General features: G+C 36.8%; 1 protein-coding gene across 28 annotated transcripts in view; it reads left to right on the top strand.

The window, feature by feature from the left end:
• Positions 1-18,441, top strand: part of VTI1A (vesicle transport through interaction with t-SNAREs 1A) — a 280,707-nt gene that overhangs the window by 47,726 nt on the left and 214,540 nt on the right. For 25 of the 28 annotated variants that reach the window (XM_026069623.1, XM_026069618.1, XM_026069633.1 and 22 more), the window contains 2 exons: positions 9,136-9,213; positions 15,582-15,602. In XM_026069623.1, the coding sequence (XP_025925408.1) occupies positions 9,136-9,213; positions 15,582-15,602 (99 nt within the window). The remainder of the gene's footprint in view (positions 1-9,135; positions 9,214-15,581; positions 15,603-18,441) is intronic. The other 3 variants (XM_026069625.1, XM_026069637.1, XM_026069624.1) reach the window with 1 other exon arrangement.

The raw sequence follows: 18,441 nt of genomic DNA, 5'->3' as shown, positions 1-18,441 counted from the left end.
GATAGTGTAAAGCAAGAACTGCTAATCATCAGCTTGTGATAAAATTAGAAAATGCCATGGCCAAGCTTTGGGCTAGTATTTTATCGTATTAGCTATTGATTTAACACAGCATGGAACAACTAGTTCTGTCCCAGTAGTGCTTGGCTGTTGCTTGGTAGGGAGCAATAAAGGTACAAATTTACTCCTCCTTCAATCTGCTGCAAACTTCAAAGCCTAATTGTGACCATTTAACTACTAAAATGATTAAACTCAGGCAATTTTTCTCTTTTTCAAACAAGGCAATGTGTCTGTGCGTAAGCACACATGAACTAGAAGGAAGGAAAGGAAGCCCAGCTAAATAAAGTTAGTGCACAAATAATAAAGTCATAAAGCATGGAAATTAAGATCCAAATAGCAATTTTGACTGGGCAATGTTACACAGAGAATATTTTTCATTTTAAGTTTTATTCATCACTAGTTTTAGCTAATGTGCTTATGGTCCAAAAATCTTGTATTGAAGTACACAAAATGCACACCATGTAGGTATGTTTGTGTGCAAGCCACCTTAATCAGGYGGTATTTTTATTTATTTATTTATTTGTTTGTTTAAATATTTTCCTCAAGCTTTATTTTATTTTATATTTAATGGTGAAGTCAGAAATCGTTCACTGCTACTGTAATGGAACATGGGTTTTTTGTATTCGTTTCTATCAGTGTTCTTATAACTTAACTGAAATTGTTCCATATATTAGTTTCAGGAGTTAAAAATGTGTGTATTTGTATACAGCTAGATAGATATCTCTGAGAGACTGGATATGCTCAGTGAAAGAAGGGCAGTGCGTAAAAATACCATTTTATGCAATAAAAAGTATTTTCAGAAAGGGCTGCTAAAGTTTCTTTATTCTAATATAGGTCCTATTAGAGTGGCATAATTTTAGGTGGGATAATTCAGCTGCCTTGGAAAACCGTTCATTCATCTGCCTTGCCCTCGTTCTAAGAGTCTTTTGGTAATATGAAATGAGATCTGTCATTATGCTTTTCTTTTGTTTTTTATTCTTAGAGTTCACAGTGGACAAAATGTATACTTTATTAATAGAACTCAGCTCTGTAGCAAAATTGTGCTTTTAACTGAAAAGCCTTAAAGTGTAAAAAAAATTTAGCTTTCCTAGGTTTTAACCTCCTGTTAGGTAGCCAGGAAGCGGGAGATCTGAAAAGCTTGGCTGCAACATTCAAGAATGGCAGCTGCTTCAGCCCAGTTGCAGTTTTTTGCCTTTCTCTGTGACATCTAGCTAGGAGAGCACAGGCACAGGCTGATAAAGACAACCAAGCAAATGGCGGAAGGAAGTAACACTGGGACACTTTTATTTGGGAAGAGAAGGAGCTGGTGGAACATGCCGGCAGATGTCCTGTTGCTGTTAGCAATGGGAACCTAGGCTCCAGATGGAAATACTGGCTGAAGCAAGGGTATTTTAATGATGCTTCATGTTTTGGTTGATCTGATGTCTTTCTCATCCTTTACCATGGCATGAGCTAGTTATTTGCTTCCCTAAGGCATTTATCTCCCTGTCTCACTGTCTTTGGGAATGCTCTGTTTAAAGGTTAGTCCTTGTAGTGTAAACGTCTTCTGCTCCACTTGGATGAAAATGTGTCCGTATTTTCATATTCCCAGTTCACCTGTCTGTTGGGCCAAGACACTGGCGTTTGTTTTCAGTTGCCAAGATCTAAGAAACATTTATGTTAGCTAGGAGCCTACCACGTCGTATAAAGTCTTTGGAGCAGAAGACGGTCTGAAGTATTTGATCTTGATGCGTAGYTGCTGCTTGTCCTTTAAAAAGCATTTGACTTCAGTCTAAAGTTATTCATATCTAGCAGCATCTCCTGGAGAAGAGCAGCCTAGTAACATTAGTGAGTAACTTCAGAGGTCAGACATGTGGCTTTTCTTCTATTTTGTTTAGGACTGAGAGTCTTTAGGATTTGATGAAGGACTGAATCTTCTTCAGTGGTCATATTGACATTCTTAAACACTTCTGCAGATCAGCCTGAACGCAACTTGAGGACCAGTTCATCTGTCAGCGATACTTGCTTAGTTTCAGCTGTTCCTGCTCTTCTTGCCACACTTTTTTGTTGCTGCCACAGCCTAGTACCCCTAGTGCCTCCAAGTCTAAGTGTGGACCTATGCTACAAACAGAATTAATCCCAAGTAGCCCCCACCTACACCCAAGTAACTAGTCAAGTTGTGAATTACTTTGAAGCTGTATCAGAGTAGTATCTAGTTCACTGTGAGGTCCTACAGGCAYTTAGGAGTGCAGAGTGGACGTGATGGCCTTTACCAAAGAATAAGGTGAGCGCCCTTTTTAATATGGTTTTACTGCTGATATGCCTTTATTTTCAAACTGTTATCTGATTTGGGGTGGAGGGAGATTGCCCCCTTTCCAACCTTGCTCTTGTCTTTTTATCCAGTGTTGCTGGTTGAAATGACTGCAGTAAATAAGGGTCTGCAAGCTGCAAATTCTTTGTCAACAAATTAGGCACATATATGCCAATGTTTGCTATATGTGTCAAGGTAAAGGCCACGCATATTACCCAACCACGGACACTTCATTTACCAAGCTAGGTTGTCTGGCTAGTCTTTGAACACCCACATGCTGTTCACTTGGAAGCAAGAGGCTTTTTCAAAAGGTGAGTCTAAGGAGGAATGAACTCAAGTGATCTCCTGTACTATTTAGAGGAGCCTTCATTGACTGCATAAGGAAGTTGGTTAATTTAACCAGCTAAATAGATGTGTAAAGGTGGGTCTTATAATGAAATCTGATAGATTAGATAATGGTCATTTGAGGGAATCAATAGAAAGGAGTTGTACAAAATACTGAAATTAGAATACTGAAAAGCATATTATAGGAACAAACTAGCAGATGTAGGGAGTAGTAGATAACAGATTAGGTGCAAGCTGGTGCTGCAAAAGGCACGTGTTGGCCTACGGAGAAGTTTTACTTACATTTGCAGTAATATTCAGATTCCCTTCACGCCTCAGCTAATGCCTAGCGTTGAGATCATGGCACACAAGTAAAAGTGCAGGACAAACTGCTATGTAGAACAGCCCAAAGCCAAAAGATCCTCGGAGAAACTGATTTCTGATGAAAGAATAAAGTAATATATCCGCAGGGACCAAGATCTGGTAACAGGATGTGGTAATTCAGAGAAGCAAAAATATGAGTAGTGTTACCTTAAATAAAATTTAACAAAGGTATAATCACTAGGCTACAGGGAATTATTCATTGTTGTGTTTGGAGGGTGTTATCAAAGCCCAAGCAGTGCCTCTCTGAAGTTTTTCAGTCTTGCATTTGTTGCTCCAGTATTTCATTRTATAACTCTTTGGTAGACACCGTCCCGTTCAATTGGAAGAGATGGTAATGAGTTTTTGCGCATCCTCTAGAAAAGAAAAGAGGGGGAGGGCTTATCTGGTTCCAGACCTTTGAATTTTGTTTTTTTTTTCCCTCTTCTAAGTTATTTACATTAAAAAGTAGAATTCACCTAAATATTGGCTGGTTTTGTAAATAGAAATGTCTTTTCACGGTAGAAATCATCTTCTGTTACGCCTTAAATTCACGCAGAAACAATGAGTCACAGTTCTCTCACAGGTCACCTGTTTTCTTCCCCAACTAYGACACATACAATCTAGCAGGTTGTTTAAGCAACAGCCGTATTGGTGACGTACATGGTCCACTGGTCATGAGTTTGTGGTAGTTTTGTTGGCAGAAGCTGCTTTTTCACTACCAACCTAAATACAATGCATCCTCACGGGGGTTGGCTTGACCTTCCTCCCTGCCCTCGCCCCATAGTGGAACTGAAAGAGCGTTTGATGATGATTATTGAAAAGAAGATTTATAGACCTGTGACTTCTGTTCAAAATGGGTGATAGTATCTCCGCATTAATTTCACATTAGCACTTACGGTTTGATTTTTCTCCGCTGTTGTAGGAAGCTAACAGCATTTGGAAGAGTGGCGGGATGCAAGTTTTAAGATAGGCGTTTTCTCTGTCACACTTGCCTGCAATCCTTTTTGCGCACATAAGGATAGAGAAGGCAAACCTGGGGATGGCTTGGGCATTGACATCTGCCATCGATGCGTACTGCTGGATGGAGTCTTTCAGACAGTTTCATAGGTTTKGTAGAAGAGTTTATTTCCTTTGGCCAGAACTGTGTCATCTGTGTGATTTTTAATTTTCACAGGGAAATGCTTGAAAGTCCGGTATTGGACTTTCCTGCTTCTTAGAAACAAATAACAAAAGCTAAGCTACCTGGTAAGGGGGAAACCACCACTTTGGAGTTACAGTCTGAACCATCTTAATCTATTGTTTGCAGACCACCTTTACAGTGAAATGTAAAAGTTTTGAAAATTGAAGTTTGAACACAATTTCCTAAACAATTTCTGTTATTTTATTTCTTGAGAAAGTGTTGTTGTGTTACTGTTTAAATAAAAGTTTTAAATGAAGATGTTTAAGAAGGATCACATATTTTTATTCTATATTTGTTAAACTGTATTTTTTTTCATTTTTGCTCAGCAAAATTTGCTTAAGTATATATTCAGAAAGGTAGAAATGAAAGTCTAGATTCTGCAGTACTGAGCAATCTGAAGCACAAGTCACTTTTTCCCCAAGCTTTCACTGGAGCAATGGTAAAACTGACTGCCCTGCAAAGAACTAAATAAAATAGAATTTCTTCCTACAAATTATTTCTGGTTATGCTAATCTCAGATATTTATTTACATATAGAACAGGGCCAAACTCTGAAACAGATGCCTGATTTTTTTTTAAAACCATTTATACGCACTAGGAAATTCTCATGAGTTTTGTATAAAAACAAGTATTTGTGGATAAATAAGCTTTTTGTTTGTTTATACTTGTTTTATAAAAAAAATCTGTTGAATTCATCCTTAAAATATTGAGGCTGAAAAAYGGAGAGGTTGGGATGACAGGGTTAACTGCAGCATTTGTCTGAAATGTATCTAGGTTTGGTTGTCTGTTCAGGGGATTGCTTAGCATTTAGGTGAAAGCTCTTCTTTGGTTCAGGTATAAAAATGTGTGATACTTTATATCAATTATTTGGCTGATTGCTGAAAGTGCGTTGGAATGAGGGGGCATTGGCTAGTTCTGGCCTTCACTAATGGGAGCACTGCAGAATGTGGATGAGTAATTAAAGTATAGAATGCGGAAAATTAGGCCAAAATTGAATAGAAATGAGTAAGTATGCATTCTGTTATGCAGATGTTGGAAACAGATTATTTGGGATACCTCTTTCTATCTACATCTTATTTGATTACCATGTAAAAATCAGTCGTATACCATGCAGATTGTTTCTCTTCCCATTGCCTTTTCTGTTTTTATGTTGTGATGTAGCTGTATAGGTAGTAATTTAGCAAAATATCCTGTCTGCCAGGTGTGGGAACTAGCTGATTGTATTGTAATACCAGATCATTACTTAATTCATATGCAACCTAGCCTAGCACATGGAAAGCATTATAAATCTATTTACAGTGTGGCTGGTCTGATGATAACATTGTATTAAATTCCCAGGTGAGGCAATTTAAGCAATTGCTTTGCCATGTGTAGGCCATGGAAATTAACTTCTCATATGCTTTAGTAATAGACGAACTTCATTGTTATGCTGCGATTAGTGGTGTGGCAGGATTCTTACAGTCTGGTTACATGTACCCTGCTTCACATGTAGAATCATACAGGGGGGTGGTACTGCAGATCACAGTTCTTAATTAGTTTAAGCTGAGTTAATTCATTTCAATTCTAATTTAGCTGTGCTTGCCCATGAACGCATTCAGTTCTATTGGGAAATGTTAAGGCTTGGGTCAAGTAGACAGATTGTTTAAAGCCAAATTGCCAGACAGAACTGAGCAAGTGTATCTGTTTGAACAGGGCTTTAAGAAAATCACCCAATCAGTATGCAAAAATCCTGTTCATAAACCAAGTGAGATCTGCCTGGAATCAGCAATTCTACCTTGTCAGAAGGTCTGGGTACTGTAGTACATTTAAAGCAGCTCCTGAAACTTTCTCTGTCTTGAAGTTGTTGGGGAAAGTAGCTTAACCCTTTTGTGCATTGCTGTGTTCGTGTGTATGCTACATTCGAGTGCAAATGTGGATACTGAGTTAAAAACATTTGTGTGCTTAGGACTTTTTGGGTACGTATATGCAAGAAAAAACAAAATTCAAGAAAAACTTCCATATATGACAGATCTTTACAGATGAAAAGCTGCATATAGAAGCTCTCAAACCTATATTGAGCTGCCCAGAAAATGCATTGGATTACAAACTCTGTAAAGCTTCTGTCTTTTCTAGAAACATACATATAAAGTACCAGTAGACAGTGGTAACTGACAACTAAGACTAAAAATGTTGACAATTTCTTGATTTGCCTGGTTAGCTTATGTATAGAAGTCATTAACTATTTATAAAATGCATTATGAATTGGGTTCCTTCAAACTGTAGCAGTGTGTGTGACATTTCCAGCTCAAACTATCATTCTTGCACTTGGCTAAAGTACATATTTATAAACAGCTGATAGCTATGAACTAAAAAAAATCGAAAAAAATTAATTGTTGAGTTCAGATGAACTGTTTTGTTATCACTAATTTTGATAGCTGCATTTGAAAGTATTAGCAATGTTACTTTAATAAAAATACGAATTGTAATTGAAGATACGAATATATTGATATTTTGGACAAATCCTGAAAGAACAAATGAACATTTTAGTTCAAAGCCCTTTCCTTTTATATTATTGATTCATTTGGTGGTGAAACTGTGATCAAAAGTAGTATCAAATTATTTATTGATTATGGCAAAGAGTTACATCTAATTGTAGTCAAAGGGTTATTTCTTTTAATATAGTTGCTGATTTTCAAATCATGACAGATCATCGCAATAAAAGAACAATGATACAAATATATTTATTAAGTTCAGTGGTGATGATATAAAGGATTATAAAGAGCCTTTAAAAATTGTATTGCTGTTAACATTTTTTTCTTTCCTATGAAGAATATTTTTATTCTTTTTCTTGCATGCAGTCTCTTATGAATGAGAATATCAGCCAGTTAAATCTTTCAAGTAAATGATGTGTAACCAAGGACCATCTCAGTCTCTACATATAATTAGACAACTTGTTCACTGGAGAACAAGCTCATGAAGCACTGTGTTCCCCATTTCAGTCTAATAATGACAAATACATTTAACACTACCAAAATCAATGAGACTGAGTCGTGTTGTGAAATGGAGAGAGACTGTACAGTTGAACTACTGGAACTCAGAAGGGGAGATTGGATCTTAATTGAAGAAAAAAAAAGATTAGATATTTATTGGCATATATTTATAATTTCTTCCCTTGCTTGATGTTTATCAAATAAAAATAGGAAAATAATATAATTGAGCAATCTATGTCAATTTGTTGGCTTTTTGTGAAAAAAGAGAAAAACAAAACCTATCTCCATATGATATTCTTGCATACTGTGGAGTGTTTTAGTCCCCCATAGTGATGAAATGAATAATTTAAACAGGCAGCTCTGATACCACAGCCTGTTTAAAGGTTCTCATTTCCTTTAATGCTGTAGACTACTTTTGCTTGGTTAGTATGAAACTGCGACAGCTGAGATCTCCAAAAGATTTGGCACAATTCAGCTCTTGTAGTAGGTCCATGGTATGCTTTGTCCTTGCTATGTACATCTGTAGCTTTAGTATATAATCTAGTACTGAACACTAGCTACTGAATCACATATTGGTAAGCATTGTAACAATGGTGATGGTAATAAAGGGCATCCTTGAATTACAGAGGATAAAAAGCTGAATTGTGTTRCTCTGAGGTGAGCAGTACCAGGCTAACTCAACTGCTAGCTTTCTAGTGGAAGTGGTGACCTACTTTCAAAGCTATTCACCACAAAGGTAATGAATTTCCCTGTGCTCAGTGTAACTTCCATGAGCTGTTTTCTCTGTCCCAGTCCCAAACACATTTTTTGGCATGACTGTCCACTTAAGGAAGGTTTGAGGAAGGATTTGTTTTTGCTGAGTTCCCACTACGGGTAACTCCCACAGAGCTGTGAGGACAGCTCCAATCAATACAGAAAGGCCTTGCTCCTGGTACTTGCTACTCTTGGGTTTCTTCCTCTTATGAAGAGTAAAACTGATCTTAACCACACTCAAATRAAAAGATTTTAAACAATATGTTAAAAATCTTTCTCTCTTTCAATGGTGAACGTAGAAGAGTTACCTGGCTAAGAACCTGTTATTTGGCCAACACAGAAACTGCAAGCTGAACTACTGTCTGTTCATGGACTTCCCTGTTGTCCTGTTGAACACTGTGCTGCCTGGGTAGTCTTCAGTCGCTTCCTTTCAGTTATTCAGCACTTGATCTAGCTTAGAATCAATACAGTGAACAGCTCTGAGAAAATCTGGAGCTCATAAACTATGAATAATGTCTGTCTCATAGCAATCTAATGTGTGACTGTCTGTCTCAATTTTGTGGTGTTTCCCCAAACTGCTGTAAATTGATGTTTCACTGTACTGTTGTTCTCTCCCCTTTCTTTTCCACTTTGATTTCTGGTCCTTTCCCTGTAGGTCTTTATAGCCTTAACAGCAAAGGAAAGACTTGTTTATTTTATACATTTTGTCAAATGTGTGGTGTTCAAAGTCAGCTTTTTGATATGGGAAAAGCTCAGTTTTCCTTTCCTCTTTAATGGCATCCCTGCAGCATTGGACTGAGTTCTCAGCCCAGCTAGCAAGTGTTCTTCAGATGAATGCGTTTGTCCCATATATGCATTTCTTTAGTGCTTCTGGTGTTAATGTATATAGCCTCTTAAGGTAACCTACTTATCAGACCAGAGGTTGCATGTTATGTATCTTGAGCTTTACTAAGGCTACTTTCACTGATGAAATGTTGAGGATGTGACTGTCTTAGAAATCACACCAAACATACTAAGGTTTTGCCATGATGATTTATCAAAATATGGCAGTTGAAGAACTTTTTAATAACTTTTGCTTGCAGATTTTTTTTTTATCAAATAGGTATCCATTAGGGGGCTCTCGAGGTTTAAGATGATCAGCCTTGATACCAATGGCTTCGGAGCTTTACTTCCTAACCCTTTCTTCTTTTTGTTTTACAGAAAAGGTCACGGATCGCCTACAGTGATGAGGTGCGGAATGAGCTCCTAGGGGATGATGGGAATTCCTCAGAGAACCAGGTAGGATGCTAATCAAGAAGCCCTAGTGGGTGGCTGGAGGGTGAGGGAGGTCACTGGCACACTGGGCTTCTCAAGCTGCTCCTTAACAGCATTAGCAACAACTCATGTGGAAGTGATACTGTTTAATGCAAAGCTGGGGTCTTAATCAACTTCAAAATGTTTCTTGGAGATCTTACATTTAACCCTTTAACTTGTGATCACTGTCTGCTATCTTAAAAAAAATCTTTTCTTCTCTTCTCTTTATTATTTAGTACTTAAGAAATAACTTGAAACGCGCTGTTTGCCGACAAAGCCAAGGTCTTCACCTCAAACACATGTAAAAGGAATAAAAAAGTACATAATGCAGCTTTGATAATAATGCAGTATAATTAAATCAACACTGGCAGGCAAAACAAATGAAAGTGCACTCTTAGAATTAGGCAGTACCCCACTCAGTTTCCTTGTGTGATTCCTTCCCTAAACAGATTTTCTCCCCTTGTACCAAAAACACAAGTTGTACTAATAAAAGTAAGCTTTCATAAYGCATGTTGTACTAGAATGTACAGTACTATCCACCTCTTTTAATGAAGGAAAGCCTGGTAATCCTGAAGCTTTTTCAAAATTTATACCCATATTGTTGTTCTGGACATTACAGTGAGGATCCTACTAGACTATTGAAAATTATAAAGAGAACATTATATTTAGGGGACTTTGACCAACCTGTTAATATTTCTTTTGGTGCTGAAACTTGTTTGACAAGCTCTGAAAGCAGTTTTCTGGGGGTCTTTTTGTTTGTTCGTTTGTTTTTATCTTGAAAATAGTTTTTTCATCTCAGCTGTAATCAAAGTTACGGGTTTTGAGTTAGAAGTTTGTTGAAAGTTTTCTTAAATATGAGACTTTCTCTTCTGGAGAGATAGAATTTAAAATATTTTGGTAGTATAAGTGAAGTTTGATAAATGTTTACTTGATAAATGCAATATTAAACATGGGAACAGAATGGAGCCATATTCTGAAATTTTTAGTATCTTCTACCTTCAGTGTAAGTTTCAGTAAGGATAGAAAAAAGTAAGACTTCAAGACTTATCCCAGTACAATCAATTTTAAAACAAAGACCCCTTAAGCCCTAATCTTATACAGCATTTTAAATGTGCTGTGTGATTAAGTTTTAAATCCTGTAATAGACTTTAATGCATATATTAATGAAATTATATGCAGGATACAATTTATCTGTAAATGTAAGACTGTAGTGTGTAACACCTCTAATGTCCATGCAAAGAAGTAGATATAAAAGATAATAATCATCATATTTATGTATTATAGCAAGGGTTTTTGCAAAATTTGAATAGAAGGAAGAGTTTTTGTATCCCCAGATAATTTATTTATGGAAAGAATAGTTTTAGGGAAAAGACTTTCACAGTTTGCATGCCATGAACATAAGCTCAGTCTTGTAAAAGTGTTAAGAGTTTTGTTTTACTTCTTATAAGATGCTGCTATTTTTACATTTCAAGAAAAATGTGTGTGATTTCAGACATAAAAGGGCAATTGTGATAAGAAGCTTTACTTAGAATATATTATGTGTAAGGATGAGATAAAATATTTTATTTTCGCTTTTTAAGGAGTGGCTAAATAGCTGGTTCACATGTGCACCTGTTGTGAGTTACAATCTCTTTCCTATACTTGATGGGAGAAGCATGGTCTCATCTCAGGGAACCAAATGATACTTTCAGTCATTTGTTAATGTGATTTTTTTTTTCTTTCAAATGACTGCTTTTTAAATGGAACAAAATTTCGTGTGGTAAGGGAGTTTTATGTCTTTTAGGAAATCAAAATCCTTTTTTATAACCCATATAGATATTCTTGCGCCCATACCTTTGGATATTCTGAACTACTTTTTCTTCCCTGAAAAATGTTATGAAATATCACCGTAAAGGAGATGTCTAATTTCTTTTAAATATGTGAAGGCCAGTATTTAAAAAAAATGTTATGTATTATGTTGTTCCAGTAATCAAACTCTCTGTCTTTTTCTTATGAAATATCATGATTTACATTTGTACTTATCTTCTACACGTGTACGTATGGGTACAAGCAGTTACTTCACAAAGTTCAGTCTGAAGTTGAGCTTACCAGTGGGTGCAGCTATCCAGATCAAGTGTAAGGTTTGGGTACTTACTCAAACAATGAGCATATTATCTCTGTCTGTTTAACCTAGTAACCCAGGGGCTATCACRCTTGCGCTCCTACACATCTTTATATCAATAGAAAACTTGAACTTGTACAAAGAAAGTATGATCGAGTGTTACTTGTAGCCCTACAAAATGTTGGAAGATGTTTCCAATGCTTGCTTTAAATTTGTTTGATGGGAATAAATATAGCTAGATGGACTGACCCCCACCAAACTCTTACAGGACTTCTACTTCTCAATCAGTTTGGGCTATGTTAAATTAGTTAAATCAAAAGATAATTCTTTTCTGATTCAGTCTCCAACTTTGAGGGGGGGAGAAGGGAGAAGAGGTTCCTCTTGTGAGGAAGGAATCAGTTGCCAGCTAAGAATCGCTCCTATAGCAAACCAGAAAGATTTGTAAAATCTATCAATAGAAATGTTAAATGTCTGGTTAGACTTGAGAGTTAACCAAGGGAAACAGAGATAAGAATTGTACAAACTTAGATGTTGTAGGTATGGTCTTTTTCATCATGATAAACATTTCTTTAACTTTTTTTGTGGAGGGAGAAGACAAATCAAACTTAATAAACTGGCCAGTATGAATACATTGAGTACCTACTAATAAATTGTTCACTATGTGAAAATTAAACAGTTTGGGTCTTTTGTTGATTCAGCTTCTAACTTTTTTTTTTAATTGAGTTTCAAAGGTACAATTACAGCAAAATACACAAATAAGTGAAAAGCTGTACTGAATACAGCAGAAGTCACAGCAGTAAGTTTCCACTTGCTCTCCCAAGAAGAAAGATTTAAGAAGGAGTAGCAGAGTGAAGAATTAGCAAATTATGCTTATTGGTCTTTCCTCTTTTTTTTTTTTCCCCCTCTCCCATATACTTCCTATGAGTAGTTATCATCACGTTTAGATGATGTCTTAGAGTAGAGTTGCCTTACAATGCTCGTACCCAGATCTGACTAATTTTAACAGATAAACTGTACAGAAACTTCTGGTGTTGTGGAAAACATACAATTCCCCTAATCAAAACTTCTTTTAAAACAAATACATTTCTGTTTAATAAGGTAGTGATATAATGCTCTGAATGCGTGTAGGATTTAATAAAGTAACACATTAATTTCATCTTTCTTTAAATCTGCCGAGCGTACTCAGATGAGGCACTTTTTGAGGCTCAGAAGCAGGAGGCATTCATCCTTCCAGTTAAAAACAAATGAACAAAAACCCCCACAACCTCAAACCCCCAAACCTACCATGTGTATTGGGTGGTGGTTTGTTTTTCAGGAGCGTCGTCTTAAACAGGCTCTGTTACTTTCAAGCCTTATTTCTCATTCTGGCCATCAGTGTTTATCGAATCCCTTGCAAGTTTTGAGCTTTTCAGTGCAAGGATGCACTACTTGAAGTTGTGGCTTCACACTAATTATACAGTTATTTTTTGTGGTGATTCGTATCTTTTAGAAAGTATATGTAGGCTTAAACTAGAAATCTTTCTTCTCTACCAAAATAGTGTCAGGTATGTACAGTACTAGCCACTTTGTTGAAATATTCCATACTGTTCCTTTCTCTTTCTCAACTACGTTCATTAATATGTTTGCCTAAATTCACACTAGAAGCTTAAACGGTGTGTSCGTTCACACACACTGTATATGTGATTTGTGGTGAACAAATATTTGGTGGCTACTTAATTTCTGACTACAAAGTTCTGATAATATTAGATTTGGGCTTGCTGTGCATAAAGTGTGTCAAACTTCAGCTCCAGACCGGGGGGTGAAGTTGGTCAATTTAATTCCCCAAGATCTGACGAAGGTCGGTATCATTTCATATAGCCCTGGCAGAGCAGATCATTACCAGACACAAATCTGTTCGTTACATGCCGAGGGTTTATAGCAAAATAAATAGACTGTCATCATAAGTTCAGAAAATTGTGTGTTCGACCCACGATAATGTGTAAAGGGCGTTTAATAGAGTTCAGCATTTATTCGTTATCTATATGCGGACAGAGACGGCAGTAGCGTTATCAGCTTTTTTAAAAAAAAAAATTTGGTGGTTTTGTATGTCACGTGACGTGCCTCGCACACACACGCACACACACACACACACACGCACACACACACACACACACGCTCACTCTCTGCGGCGCAGTTTTGATTTTAGTCACAGCAGAAGGCTTAGCCACAAGAGATTCCACTGGTTCAAACCAGCGTAAACCAGATTTTTTTTTTAGCCTACAAAGGAACAGATTACCTCTTGTATCGAATTCTGTATTGAAAAAAAAAAATCTKTGTTTCAAAAATATGCTGATTATCATATCCTAAAATGGTGGCTGCACGCAGCTTAATTTTGTTTACAGTTGAGCGGTGAGCATGATAAAAATACCAGAAAATATTTAAAAACAGAAAAGTAAAGGTAACGCATTTTCGTCAAGAGCATTGTTAAATGGGGGAAAAATGCATCTTTTGTTAATTTGAATGAATATCTTTCAGCCAGCATTAATAAAAAAAAAAAAAAACCTTTCCCATTGCTTAGCTTAGCTGCAAATCCTATGCAGAGCTTAAATTCAGCCATGCAGCACAAACAAGATAGAACATTTTTGTTTGGGACCTATTGAAAAAACAAATGTGCAGCAGTTTAAAACTCTCATTGATTATAGCAGGGTGGCATGCCCAAATGGGCTCTATTGCAGGAGAGTAGTTTTAAACTTTGGCCCTTTAAGTATGATAGTCAACCGAAGAATGGTGGCCTCGGAAAGAAAAGATAGCTGCGATCAACTCCCAGCTCGTCTCTTTCTAAAGGGACTTAATGTTTGCCTTTTGGGGGAAAAAGGCGGGGGACGGGGGACGGGGGGGGATCTGGAGAAAGAGTCCAGTTCATGATAGGCCAAGGGCTTGAATTCGTGGGCTGCTTTGGTGGACAGCGTGGTTTTCTTTCTACCCAACTCTAGCAAAGTTCCTTTACGTGAGGTACTGCAGAGCTGTTTCAGCCGAAGTTCCTGTGGTCGCAGCCGCCCCGGTTGCACGGAGCCGGATTCCCGCTGTCCGTTCTGGTGGCGGGATGAGGCGGACGCGCGGGTTTAGCCCAGCCGGATGAAACAATGGGGAGTGATGGCAGCTCCTTTGTTTCCTGTCACGCTGGAGGGGCTTTAGCAGGAAACACGCTCAGCTTATCCACATGTGGAAAATTAGTGTTATAAAACTGTAGGTGAGGTCTCAGCGTAAACTGAGATAATGATGTAGCTGTTGTAATTTTGAATGCAATTGGAATTGGTGAGAGAACTGCAATTTTTTGCTAAAGAAGCACTCCCATGCAGGCATTTGTTGTACTCGTAGTTTTTGTTCCGGTACAAATAATGGCTCTATCTCTCTAAACGGAGAGCGTACTGCAGCATAGCTTGATATTCAGAYTGGGTTTTATTAAATTTTATAGTAAAGCTGCCAGAGCAGTATTATTAATTGTGTTAGATTTACAAGCGTATGTTTAAATAAAATTACACACACACACACAATATATATAGTGGTCTAGGATTAAGAACCCGGAATGAGCCTTTTCGGAGGGCAATCATGTTTCATGTTGGTCCCTGTTCCTTTGTCTATTATTCAATATGCTGTGCAATAAATCAAAATTCTGAGCCATTTAACTAAGCTGCTTCTTTTTAACTGAAAAAAGGTTGCTATATCAGGTTCAATCATAAAAATAGATAATATACTTACATTACAACTGAGGTATATAAAAATTGGTATACTGATGACACGCTATAAAGATGCAGTCATCTATTAATAAGTTAGATCTGCTAGTAAAATGAGAAATCAGTTGTCACAACTAAAATATGCAGAAAACATTCTGAAAACTTGTATATACAAAACCACTTCAGCTGTACCATCTTCGAAGAGAGGAATAGTAAACTTGTTTTTTTCTTTATAATATAGACTTCTATGAAGTCATTCCCCTTTATTTCATGATGGTGTCTTAGATGTAGTTTAAAAGAGAATTTCACACTATTCTCTTTGTTTAATGTGACAGTGTGAGAAAGTGATCTTTATTCGTTCAAAAAACTCTGCATGTAGTCTATGTTTAGGTTCTTTTAATGTGTTTGTCTGTGATTTTTAAATGCTAAACATGTAAACAGATAAATTGTCAATGTTAATTCTGTATCCTGTCACACAACTGATCTTTCTTTCCTGCCATTTCTTTCCTTTTTATCTTTTTTGTGCGTTCATGTTGCAGTTGATAAAATTACGTGAAGAGGTGAGTACTTTCTTGCTTTTTGTTGTCTAGCTTTCCCTTTAAAGCTGAGTTTCTAAATCTGAAGTAGATCTTTTTGTTCATTGTTGCAGGGAAATCTACACAAAGCAAAAAATATTGATTACATTGCTTTAAAATATTCACTGCTGTGCCTCTTTTTTCCTAATAATTGTATACTTACATGGGAATCTCTAGATCAAACCTTGGAAATTAACATTCTTTGATAGTGGATTTTTTTTTAAAGGCACTAGAAAAAGAAGAAAAAAAAAGCCCTATTATTTGATCTCTACTAGAATACCATGATCAAATCAGGTACAGTAATAATCTTGTTTGCATCACAAAATCTTTGATAGGGTAAATACATTTGTACCCTGGTATAGAAAGTGAAAGCATTGCTTTGGTAAAAAACTGTGCTGAAACACTATAAAAATTACACAGTATTTCACAATGTTTTGGGTTGGGTGTGAGCTATTGAAATAGCTGATGTATTATTTTGGGTATTGTATACCCACTGAAAATACATGTAGACCTATGCACACATATCAATATTTATTATTTATTTGTGCATGCTGTAGATCTGTAGGTGTAACACTAGAGATCAGTATTCCAGAACACCTTTCTTTCAGTTAGGAAATGATTCATAAATATTTAGAGGAAGAAGTCTGTTTTAATGGTCAATTCCTCAAATATTTCAGTATATTTTCTGAAGTTACTTATTTTACCTCCGTTACTTACTGCTGTAGCAAAACAGGTATTTGAACTGCTTTTTTATTATTTCCCTATAGCCACCAAAAATAAGGTCTCAGTAAAGTCAACATTACTTATAGGTCAAATTTCTGAAGGGTTCTGTATGGAGAGTTTCAACTAGTGAAGTATTTAAACAAATATGTTTAGAAACATGCATATTTTAACGTGCCATATTTGTCTGGCATCTTCTGATTGAAATATGTATGCCCAAACATATGGGTAATGAGTACAGAGCTCTGGAGAAGTGGATTTCTAAGTTTTAGGAATGGTGATGACAAAGAATTAGAAAGAACTGGATAAAGGGCAATTATAGTGAATTCTTAAAAACACTAAGAAGTTTTTGATGTAAAGAGTCTTTCACCAGTTTCCTGAATGTTTTCTGTTTTTCCTCCTCTTTCTAGTCTGGAGTGGACCTGATTATTGATATTTTGAAGCTGAAGAATAAAACAGTTAAAAATTAAACAAAATAAACTTGTAACCTCATGAAAGCCCTCCCACCACTGCTGAGGTCCCCTCCCTAATATTTTCATAGTCTCAGTATTTAAGCAGAAGACAATATTATTGCAAAGGGTTGTGCAGCCTGATTTCTGAGATTACTTTCAGAAGAGCAAAGTTCTTTTGCTCATCCCATTAATAATACCTGCATATCTGCTCCTGTGGTCGTGCAGAAGAAGGTAGTAGGATCATTTTCACTTGCAAACAGTGATTGTGATTTTATAAACATAAGCTTTCCTAATTTCTAAATTATTCTGAAAATCAAATTGAATATAATGAACAAAGGTGCTGCTTAACTACTTTTCTTTTTGAAATAGCTATACAGACAAATAGGGAAATTCAGAATGTTATTGCAAAGGGCTGTGACTTGGGAGCTGAACTGAACTCATCAGTCAAATCTTTTGGAGCTTATAAATCTTCTCTGTCATCTACCTAAAATTTTGACATTGATAATAATTTTCTTGTATTTGCTTTTCCTTTTTAGCTTCATAAGTTACTTTTCTCGTTCTGCATAGTTGAGAGCCAGTAGCAAATAGAACTAAATACAGAGATTCATCATTTTTTCTAGATCAAAATTGAAAAGGGAGAGAGAGAGAAATAATTTAGAAAACAGTTGTTAATGTTCTCTGTACTTAGGTGCCCACTGCATGTTTTATAGGTTGTAATCGTAATGATGTTTTTCTACTGAGTGCAAAATGCGCATTAAAGTTTAAATGGAGGATAGTACAGTGACTCAGGCATAATTCTTAACTCGTCACATAGTGCAACATCAAGGCATCCCCAATTATAGTTCTCCTAAGGAGGTATGAACTGATCTTAAAAGAAATTGTGGTTTGCCACACTGTTTGTTAATAAAACCTCCACTTCCTTTCATTACAGGGCTCTATTCTAGCACGCACGCAGCACACACGACTCTACGGAGGCTGTGTYGCTCTGTCTTTTTAGTTTCTGAGATCTCAGTTTGAACCCAGCCCACATGGAATGACTGAATCTCCGGCAATAGCACGCCACTTTGCAAAACTTCCTTCCCCAGCTGCAGAGAGAGGCTGTTTCTGAAGCTGCAAGGCGCACTGCACGAGTCCCCTCGCTCCCCACCTCTCGGAGGGTAGGGGAGACCATGGCACAAGGAGTTTGGGGAGGGCTGGGAAGCAGTTGAAAGCGTCAGCTGCTACTCTAGTGCATTGATTTCATGACCAAAGGACAGTGTGCATCCCAAACCAAACAATGTAAATAACACCATCACTTATAACAAAAATTAGGTTTCATTATAGAATGGCTTGGGTGGAAAGGTTCTGAAATCAGGTAAGAAACAGCTTTGAGTTCATGTTAGCACCGAATTCACAGTTCTTCAGTATTCCGATTGCTCATAGTGAGACTGAACTGCGGACTTATGATTTACTTTTTAGATTAAATGTGGCTTATACAGTATATAAAAATATACAATGAAATGCTTATTCTTTTTGTTGGGTAGCTCTTCTACATTATAATAGTATTAGACTGTGAAATCTTTCTCCCCCTCCTTCCCCCCATTAACATAGCAGGATAGCTTTTTCATTTTTAGTATACCAGTACAGCGCTGTGCATCTGTTCTGTGATTATA

This window comes from Apteryx rowi, unplaced genomic scaffold, assembly GCF_003343035.1.
Source record: "Apteryx rowi isolate R43461 unplaced genomic scaffold, aptRow1 scaffold_3, whole genome shotgun sequence".
Lineage (NCBI taxonomy): Eukaryota > Metazoa > Chordata > Aves > Apterygiformes > Apterygidae > Apteryx > Apteryx rowi.
Note: the sequence above shows the minus strand (reverse complement) of the source record. Positions and strands in the feature narration are given on the sequence as shown.